The sequence below is a fragment of the Populus alba genome, chromosome 2 (assembly GCF_005239225.2).
Source record: "Populus alba chromosome 2, ASM523922v2, whole genome shotgun sequence".
Classification (NCBI taxonomy): domain Eukaryota; kingdom Viridiplantae; phylum Streptophyta; class Magnoliopsida; order Malpighiales; family Salicaceae; genus Populus; species Populus alba.
Window position 1 is genome coordinate 18,966,396 of NC_133285.1, and position 8,946 is coordinate 18,975,341.

Sequence of the window (8,946 nt, forward strand, 5' to 3'; positions counted from 1 at the left end):
TTCTAGATCATATTTCTCCTTTTTTTCTTAAACTCAGATACTCCATAGCAAATTCATGAAAATCATCATCAATTGAAACTCTAGGAATTGAGTGAAGTTCAACTATCACCTTGGGAATACTACAGCTTGCCGATCCATATGCAAAGAAGTGGAATCATTCCTAGTTGACATACTCTCAAGTTGATCCCACTTTGATAGCAGCTAAATGCCAATTTCAGACATCTTCTTCTTTCTAGCTCGAACCTTAGAAGGTTCTCTTTCTTTTTCTTTTCTTTTTCCACTACTCCTTGTGTTGCTATTGCTCAACATATTCACCCTTCCAATCATTCGAGACATGTTATTATCCAAATTTAGAATCTCATTCTTCTTCGAATCATCGCATCCTTCTTCCAAATCAACACCATCAATGTTGACATTGCTTGTGTCGGGATTGACTTTAGTGCCACTAGGTACTCTTGACGATGGAGTCCATGCATACTCTCTAGTAGCAATAATGTTAGAATATATTCTGTCAAATTTAAACTTTAAAGATGGTTTAATACCAGTATATCTAAATTTTTAGGCTTCTCTAATTTTCTACATAAACGAAATTAAAATAATTAATTTCACATCATGTATTAAAAATATTTATGAAATCTAACAACAACAAATGAAATTGTTAGGATCATGAGGAATTAACTTGAATTTTCGCTTTCCACCACCCATCGCTAGCTGAAATTGGTCCTAATTCACTACTTTAGCCCACACTTGTTTCAGAAATCAATTTTGTCCATGTCCTCCAATCCTTTTTGCATCCATCCTATTTGTTTTTCAGTTGTGTTTTAGTGAATGCATGGCTAGTTTGTTCTTTGAATGATGTTATAAGAAATTTTTATCCTGTTTTATCGAAATGAGTATTAGGCAACATTTCCTTTGTCCAGGTAGCCTTATCCATAGATTCAAGATCTTCCATTGTATCTTTTAAAACATTTAACAAAAAAAAACAAGCAATGATATCATGTTTATATGCAAAAATCAGCATTAACACAAGCACAAAATACTTATTATAAATAATATGAAAAACTAAAAAGTATAAAATTCATGTTGTGGAACACTTTAGTTTATTGAGTATTTGACAAACACACTTTAATAACCTTTCTTTAAGGAAAATTGAAAGCATGAGATGTTGATACAATGTAGTTTCAATAATTTGTACGACGAAACAAAACAACAAACAATAGGCTATGAGGGGTAATTATAAAGATGATTGTAGGCATGTCATCTGCTTGCTTATTGTAAAAATCAATAGTCCTTTCTCTATTCTTTCCCCAGCTTTCTTGTAATTGGACTTCAAGTTTTGAAACTGACTACCTTATCTATTTATTGGGGGTTATTATTGGAGAACAATTGTTCAAGTTAATTTTTTAAAAGTGAATTTCATTTCTATTTAAGCATTGGATGCCTTTTATAGTGCCTTGTTTCCCTCAATATTAAACTAGAAGCATGAGGGACATATAACAGAGCTAGCATCAAAGTCATATAGAACAGACCAAGTGATTTTGGTTAGAGAGGATGGGGGTATTAGGTTGTCTATATTGAACAGAAATGCTAAGCAATGATTAATGCAACTTTCCCTCATTTGTTTCAATCGCAACAACTTTACCCAGTTATAGCAAATACTATTTTCTATAAATCAAACCCAATACGCAATTCAGACTTTCAACACTGCTTTCTACAAATCAAACCCAATCTGCAATTCAAGACTTTTGTTTGTTATAAACGAGATGATTGTTTACTCCTTTATATGAAAAAAAAAAAAACCTCAAAACTTCATCAATTATACAACACCCTAATTCAATCCTCACCAAACAGAAAAATTACACTCCTTCCAACTATATACAAAAAGAAAATAAAGAAGCAGCAGTTAAATCCAACTATTAGCCGAACTAAAAGGAAACCCATTTTATAGCAGACAAAATACATGTTAATAAATTAATAAAACATACAAAGCTTCCATAAAACATGAGTAATTGCAATAGAAAAAAAAATTATAAAGAAAATCACTTACTTTCAAGAACAAGTTGCATTCGAGAGCAATAGTTTGTAGTTAATTAACAACATTGATAATTAATGACAATTAAAATAAATTAATGAAGCATCACAAAAATTAAAATAAATTTTCAGATGGAGATAAGGAAGAAACTCACGATTAGTGTTTGTTATAAGAACATGTTTCCCAACGCCTTACTCTTCTCTTGTTTAAGTTTCCCCAACACGTATCTGCTGTTTATTTCTACAAACCAAAAAAGTAATGCAATGCTAGCCCAGATCATATGGAAATCTACGTTGAATTTGATTTAACTTGAAGACGAATGAAGAAAGGGGTGCAGGGATATAAGATTTCAATTTACAGAAAAGAAAAACAATTCAAAGCTTATAATCATTGAAAATTACCTTTTGTTGAATGAGTCTGACAAATTCAGAGAAATAGAAGGAGACAAGTTAAAAGAATATCAAGACAAGAGAAGGGAACAAAGGAGAATAACAAGGCAGGAAAAATTTGGGAATGAGATGATAATGATAGATCTCATAAATGGTTAGCAATAGTAGGCAGGATATTCAAATTTGCGGGTTGTTTTGGTATTTTGTTTTCCAATAGTTTTCTTCTCTCTAATTTTTACCCGTGGAAGTAAGAAAGAATGCATTCTGGGTTCAAACCTCACCGTGCACGCTTGTGATCCTCGTGGTGTCTTATATGCTCACTGGGTTTGCAGGATGTTCAGTAAGCCGTAGGATTAGTCGTGGTACACGCAAGCTGGCCCAGACACCCACATAAATTAAAAAAAAAAAAAAGAATGCTTTTAAAAAGAAAATAAAAATTGCTTTTCAAAAACCAAGGTTAAACCTCAATTTCTAATGGACCCACATGCATAAGAAAGGTGATTCATACCTAATCAAATACAATAAAACTCAGTTTTGACTTATAATTATGATTGCTTTTTAAATAATTTTTTGTATCAAAATATATATTAATAATATTTTTTTATTTTTTTTAAAAATTTTTTTAATATAAAAATGATTTGAAAACATTAAAAATATATTAATTTAAAATTAATAAAAAAATAACAAAATTTAAATATTTTTAAAAATACTTTTAAAAAACATAAAATAAATAGGAACTAACTTCAACCATTACCGCAACGCCAATCTCCTTCTTAGCATTGTAGCTTTAGTGGCTGTTTGGTAGTGTGGTTGCGGGTGAGGTTCACCCGCAACCACACTACCAGGTGTTTGGTAAAGGAAGAAAAAATGTGGTTGCTGGTAGGGCCCACTAATTTTAGTGGCTGGACCGCAGGTTGTGAGAAGCAGCAAAATGCTGCTTCTCACGCTGATAAATTATTATCAACAGTGGAGCATGGCTCCACTGTTCATTGAACAGTGGAGCCATGCTCCACTGCGCACTGTTCACGTTTCCAGGTTTGTTTTTTTTTTTTTTTTTTGAAAAAACCATGAAAATGAGTTTAAATTTTTTTATTGTTTTTTTAAAAATTATAATGACGTAGCATTTGTGAAATTTGATCGCAATTCCAATTATGTTATTGCCGGGTCCGGCCCAGTTAAAAAAAATTCAGTTTTTATTTTTATTTTAATTGTGTTCTATTCAAAAAATTAAAAGAAAATCACTTGATGACGTAATAAAAGATTCAGTTTTTGTTGTTGCGCGCTTAAAAAACCATGAAAAAATATAGTTCTTGTTGGATAGATTTCGTATGTGATGACATTGCACATAGTGTAATATAATAATAAAAATATTTGATATCAATATTATTTATTTCATGATGTAATAACAGTAGTTAAATTTACAATATTTAAATTAAAATCATAATATTTAAATTAAAATCATTAATATTAATATATATATTTTTTAATTATTTTATAACCTCAATTTGAAAAGCATTTTTTTTTAACCAAACACATTAAACTACTTTTTCCTTGACCTCAATTTCAACCACAGTTTTAACCAAACACCTATTTTTTCAAACCAACCTCAACTAAAAGTACTTTTTATAAAACAACTTTTTTCAAAACCACAACCACAAAAGCTATCGCAATCTTAGAGTTGCTATTACTCTCGATAGTTATTCATGCAGGCCTAGGATTACTTGTTCAATAGTAAAATTTAGAGGGTTGTTTCCCTAATCTCTTGCATGGTTTTCAAAAGGCAACGAGTTTAATTTATTCACATAATTTTGAGGGTAGCTAGCTTTTTTATTTATATTTTTCTTTTTGAGTTTCATTCTTGGGTCTTGTCTCTCATTTTTATCTTTGATCATCTCTTTTCTAATAGATTTTCTTTTGTAAAATAGAAAAGAAAAAAGAAGATGAGTATGGATGAACTTATTAACTTACTCAACATGGTAGCATGCATTCCCAGTTATTTGTTAATAACCCATGCTAGATTTTTGTTTATAGCATTTTAGACTTTTGGTTTTGAATTACAATCATGATTGTCAGCTATGCCGGGAAGAGGTGCCCGGTGGCAGGTGCATAGGCTGATGCTGGACTGCTAATCACAGTGGAGGCATGACGGATTCCGGCGGATGAAAAATGCCTTTGGTTTGCTGGAGTTGAGGATTAACTGCCGTTGCTTGTGGGGCTGGCACTGTGAGCTACGGGAGAAATTAGTAGCAGTGAATGGAAAGATCATTATACTTGTCATGGCATCATGTATAATGGAAAGATCATATGCCAGTGAATTGCAGGTGGCAATCTTCTTCTTTTCCGGTCACACATGTTCAAAAGTCTTTGGAGATTGACTGTGCTTGAGAATGATATCTTGAGTTTTTCAAGAGATTCAAGCGGTGAGCAGCAGAGCAAATGGTCGAATCGCTCCTCTCGTCTGTAGGTACCCAATCCCTGAACTACTGTCCCAAAATCATACAAGTTATCTCTCTACAAAATTCATACCAGATTAAATCTAGAATTAAGATCAATCGAGTCGATCAGTATTTTTTTATTTAATTTAAAATCAAATTTAAATTAGGTTTACCATATTAACCTAAATAGCCATATTTTATACACTAATTTGATCTACTGTAAGTGATTCCTTCCCACTTTTCATTAAGGAGTCTTATGAATGACTGACGTGATAGGATTGAAATGGAAGATTTATGGACTACAAGGGAGAAGATACAGTTCGCCCTTTTTAAATACGGCGTCGTTGTGGAAAGCGCTCCAGCAGTAGAGGACACCGCGACAACGTTTATAGAAAAGATGAGTTGCGAGGCGTCCTTTTTACCGTCTTCCCCGTCCAGCAAGCATCGCATATAAAAAAAATAAAATTGATAAAAGGCCCTCTGCTCGCTCTGTTCTTACACTGCGAAGCAAAGCAAAGCACCCTGTTCTCCTTCTTCTGACTAACGATCAGAATTCTGATAAATACTCTCAAAACAAGCAAGATGGTGATGGTTCGAATCCGCAGCAGAGACGGGCTGGAACGCGTCTCCATCGACAACCCAAACATCACAGTTTCCCAACTCAAAACTCTAATCCAAAACCAACTCCAAATCCCTATCCGCAGCCAAACCCTCTCTACCAACCAAAGCCTCCTCTTAGCCAAATCACCCTCCGATCTCCTCAAATTCACTGACATGTCCAACCCTGACACTCCTCTCTCTTCCCTCAGCATCTCTCACGGCTCCCTTATCTTCTTAGCCTACGATGGTGAGAGAACTATTGCCGGCCCCGCTGTTCGACCTGCTGGTTCTTTCGGCCGGAAGATGACAATCGACGATCTTATTGCCAAACAGATGAGAGTCACCAGGCAAGAAAATCCCCACTGCGATTCTGTCTCGTTTGATCGCGATTGCGCTAATGCGTTTCAGCATTATGTTAATGAAACGCTCGCTTTTGCTGTTAAAAGAGGTGGGTTTATGTACGGAACGGTGTCGGACGAGGGGAAGGTTGAAGTCGATTTCATATACGAGCCCCCGCAGCAGGGGACTGAAGAGGTTTTGATGCTCTTGAGAGATTCCGATGAAGAAAAATTAGTGGAGGCGATTGCGGCGTGTTTGGGAATGAGGAGAGTGGGGTTTATTTTTACGCAGACTATAGTGCAGGACAAAAAGGACTATACGTTGTCGCATAGGGAAGTTCTTCAGGCGGCGGAGCTGCATGCTGAGAGTGAATTGAAAGAGTGGGTTACTGCGGTGGTGAAGTTGGAGGTGAATGAGGATGGGGGAGCCGATGTGCATTTCGAGGCGTTTCAGATGAGTGATATGTGTATTAGGCTGTTTAAAGAAGGATGGTTTGAGACGGAGATTGGGGAAGATGCCGATCCTAAGTTGTCTAAAATGAAGAAAGATGTGGTTGTTGGTAGCAAGGATGTTAAGGAGGTCGATAATGATTTTTTCTTGGTCGTTGTCAAGATTTTAGATCACCTGGTATGTTACGCCTTAGTCTTTTTCCTTAAATTTGATAATTGCATTTCTTTTGTTGCTGTTTATTTTCTGATTTTGGGCTTTATCTTTGGTTGATAAGTATTCTTTTCCCTGGGAATTGGGATTGTGCTTTATTGATTGATAGTTGATAGTTGAGTGGAAAAAGAATATGTAATAAATAGCCCATGAAAACTGAGTTAGTTTTGGATTTTAGATGGAAGATTTCCTATTTCATTGTGTTAAGCTATTTTTGAACTGAAATTGTCCAAATCTTCATTGACGAGAAGGGTTTATAGCATTCCAGCAATGTGGAAAGAGAATAACATGAGGGGCAAAAAAAAAGAAAAAGGAAAAGTTTGGGAGCCAAAAGGTTAACATTTTATCATATGCATTAGAGTGTGCTTCAGAGTGACTTGGGATGTGATTCTCTTTCCAGGTCGGGGCTCAGCATTCTGTAGTCCATGTATTCTCTTTGTTCATGTGTTTTTTGTGACACAGATAGCTTAACTTAGGAAGTGTCAACTTTCACTGTTCTCTCGTTATTTTGATTACTGCAGTAGTGCAGTGCATCTAGTTTTTGATTACCAAGTTCTAGTATAAGTTGAAGTTCCATTCTTCATATACATGAGATGAGACTGCTAGATAGGTTCTTAGAAGGATATATCTGTTTTTGTGGGGGAGGGGGAAATCTTCTTTCTTTAGAATTTTTGCAGCTATATATGTGTCAATGGTTAAGCTAGAGTCATTGGAACTGGATATGAAGTTTTACATAAATCATTCTATTTCAAAGTGCAGATTGCTAGAGATGAATTTTTTATATATTCCTTTGTGTTCTTCTTTTTACTAGGCCTTGGATGGCTAAGTTTTTTGGCGGTGGTGGTGGTTTGGAGTTATAAGGGCCAGCTAGTCAATTATGTGATGTTTTGCTCAACAAATATCATGGAATAACGAGTCAACCATATTTTATAACCACAAGGAGTGGATATGGATATGCTGGCAACAAAGATGGCAATATCGTATGTCCAATAAATCATAATATTTTCAGGATGGGGGTATGGTTATTTTATGTGCTGGCATTAGACAATCACAGTTATGTTTATGTGTTATGCAAAAACAAGATGGAATGTTTGCTGTTGAGGTGTATATAGTTTTTCTACCTTTACACAAAAGGTATAATTTTTTTGGAGTATTGGAGCTTCTTATTGTGAGAAGCCGGAAAGGATCCTTTGTATAGCAAAATTCTTTTAGAGTGTCTGAGTATGATTCTTGCTTGAAAATGAAGAGAAGTATTTGAAGGGATGGTTTAGAGATATAAGTTGTGCTGTACGAGGGATTCTGTCTAGCTGTGCAGTCACGCAAGCCTGTAGGTTACATAATGAATATTTGAGATTGCTAGAACTTCTATATTTGGAGCATGACACATGCAGTACTGTTTGTTCCGTTTTGGATGAAACCTGAGAATGACGCTATCTGTGTTAGGACTATCAGCTGATATTTAATCTAGGATTTTTTTTTTTTTCTTTCATGGAAGGAAACTGCGGTTTTGACAGAAAAATGTAGCGTAAGCAGCGAAAAATGAAAAATTGTACAGCAGTAGACATCGCCTGTTTGACTTTGTCACATGACATTCAGTGGATATCTGTGCTGGGGAGCTATTCATTCATTTGATTCTTCTTTATCATGCCATAATAAATTTTCAAGATACTAATGGCACAATCCTGGATGATTGTATCTTTTCTGCTGCCTCTTGTGTAGAAGTTCAATGTTCTTATCCATGAATTATTTAATGCAGGGCCCTCTTTCATCAACCTTCCCCATTGAGAACAGGATCACACAAGTGACAATGAGAGCATTGAGGAGTCATCTGGACCGTGCAAAGAATCTTCCATTTGTGAAGAGAATTTCTGATTTTCATCTCTTGCTATTTCTGGCCAAGTTTCTGGACCTCAATTCTGATGTTCCGGCATTAGCAGAGTGTGTGCTTGCACAGGCAGCAGTACCAGAGGGTTATCAGCTCCTAATTGAGTCCATGGCTAATACTTGATGTTGCTTGAATGCCTGATGGTTGGATCAATCCATCTTGCCCCTCCTTGTGAAAGTTTCTGTTCATCAAGAACTGTAGCCAATTATACTACTTCCTGGTGTATCATAATTTACAATTTCTCTTATAAATTTAAAGTATCTTCATCCATTGGTTTGATAATTTATGTTTGGTGAAATCAGGTTTTATTTTCTGTTTGATTCCTTTTAGTACTCCCACATGATGATATCTAGGACAACTAATTCTAAATAATAAAAAAGAAAAAGAAAAAACATATGATAAAAAATTCAAAAAATATACATACTCCTCATCTGATGTCTTAACCCCAATGCCTTTCTGAAAAAGGCCAATAGTCTGCGATTCTAAATTAAAACTGCTTCTAATCGTGCAGAACAAGCATCACTTTTCAGAACAAATGTGTTATTAAAGTCTGAAGGCTCTGCATTAAACTGCTTTCAATTGAATGAATGTTTTTTCAGCATTTAT

The 8,946-nt window shown here is 35.0% G+C and overlaps 1 protein-coding gene and 1 long non-coding RNA gene across 4 annotated transcripts; one reads left to right on the forward strand and one right to left on the reverse strand.

Moving 5' to 3' along the window:
- Positions 1 to 261: 261 nt before the first annotated feature.
- Positions 262 to 2,655, reverse strand: LOC118044181 (uncharacterized). The gene is made up of 3 exons (XR_004686746.2): positions 2,434 to 2,655; positions 2,187 to 2,272; positions 262 to 481 (listed from the first exon to the last, which is right to left on the reverse strand). It is a non-coding gene; the product is annotated as an uncharacterized lncRNA (long non-coding RNA).
- A 1,772-nt stretch (positions 2,656 to 4,427) lies between these two features.
- LOC118044180 (NPL4-like protein 1) lies at positions 4,428 to 8,622 on the forward strand. 3 transcript variants are annotated; one of them, XR_012169248.1, is made up of 3 exons: positions 4,428 to 6,422; positions 7,267 to 7,471; positions 8,212 to 8,338. XR_012169248.1 is itself a non-coding variant. In XM_035052379.2 (3 exons), exons 2-3 carry the CDS (start codon positions 5,439 to 5,441, stop codon positions 8,461 to 8,463), a joined length of 1,236 nt encoding a protein of 411 aa, XP_034908270.1. In that variant the 5' UTR covers positions 4,450 to 4,881; positions 5,133 to 5,438; the 3' UTR covers positions 8,464 to 8,622. The 3 variants fall into 3 exon arrangements, 2 of the variants coding, with proteins under 2 accessions (XP_034908270.1, XP_034908271.1); XM_035052379.2 differs by lacking the exon at positions 7,267 to 7,471 and having other exon boundaries at positions 4,450 to 4,881; positions 5,133 to 6,422; positions 8,212 to 8,622; XM_035052380.2 differs by lacking the exon at positions 7,267 to 7,471 and having other exon boundaries at positions 5,008 to 6,422; positions 8,212 to 8,622.
- The last annotated feature ends 324 nt before the right edge of the window (positions 8,623 to 8,946 follow it).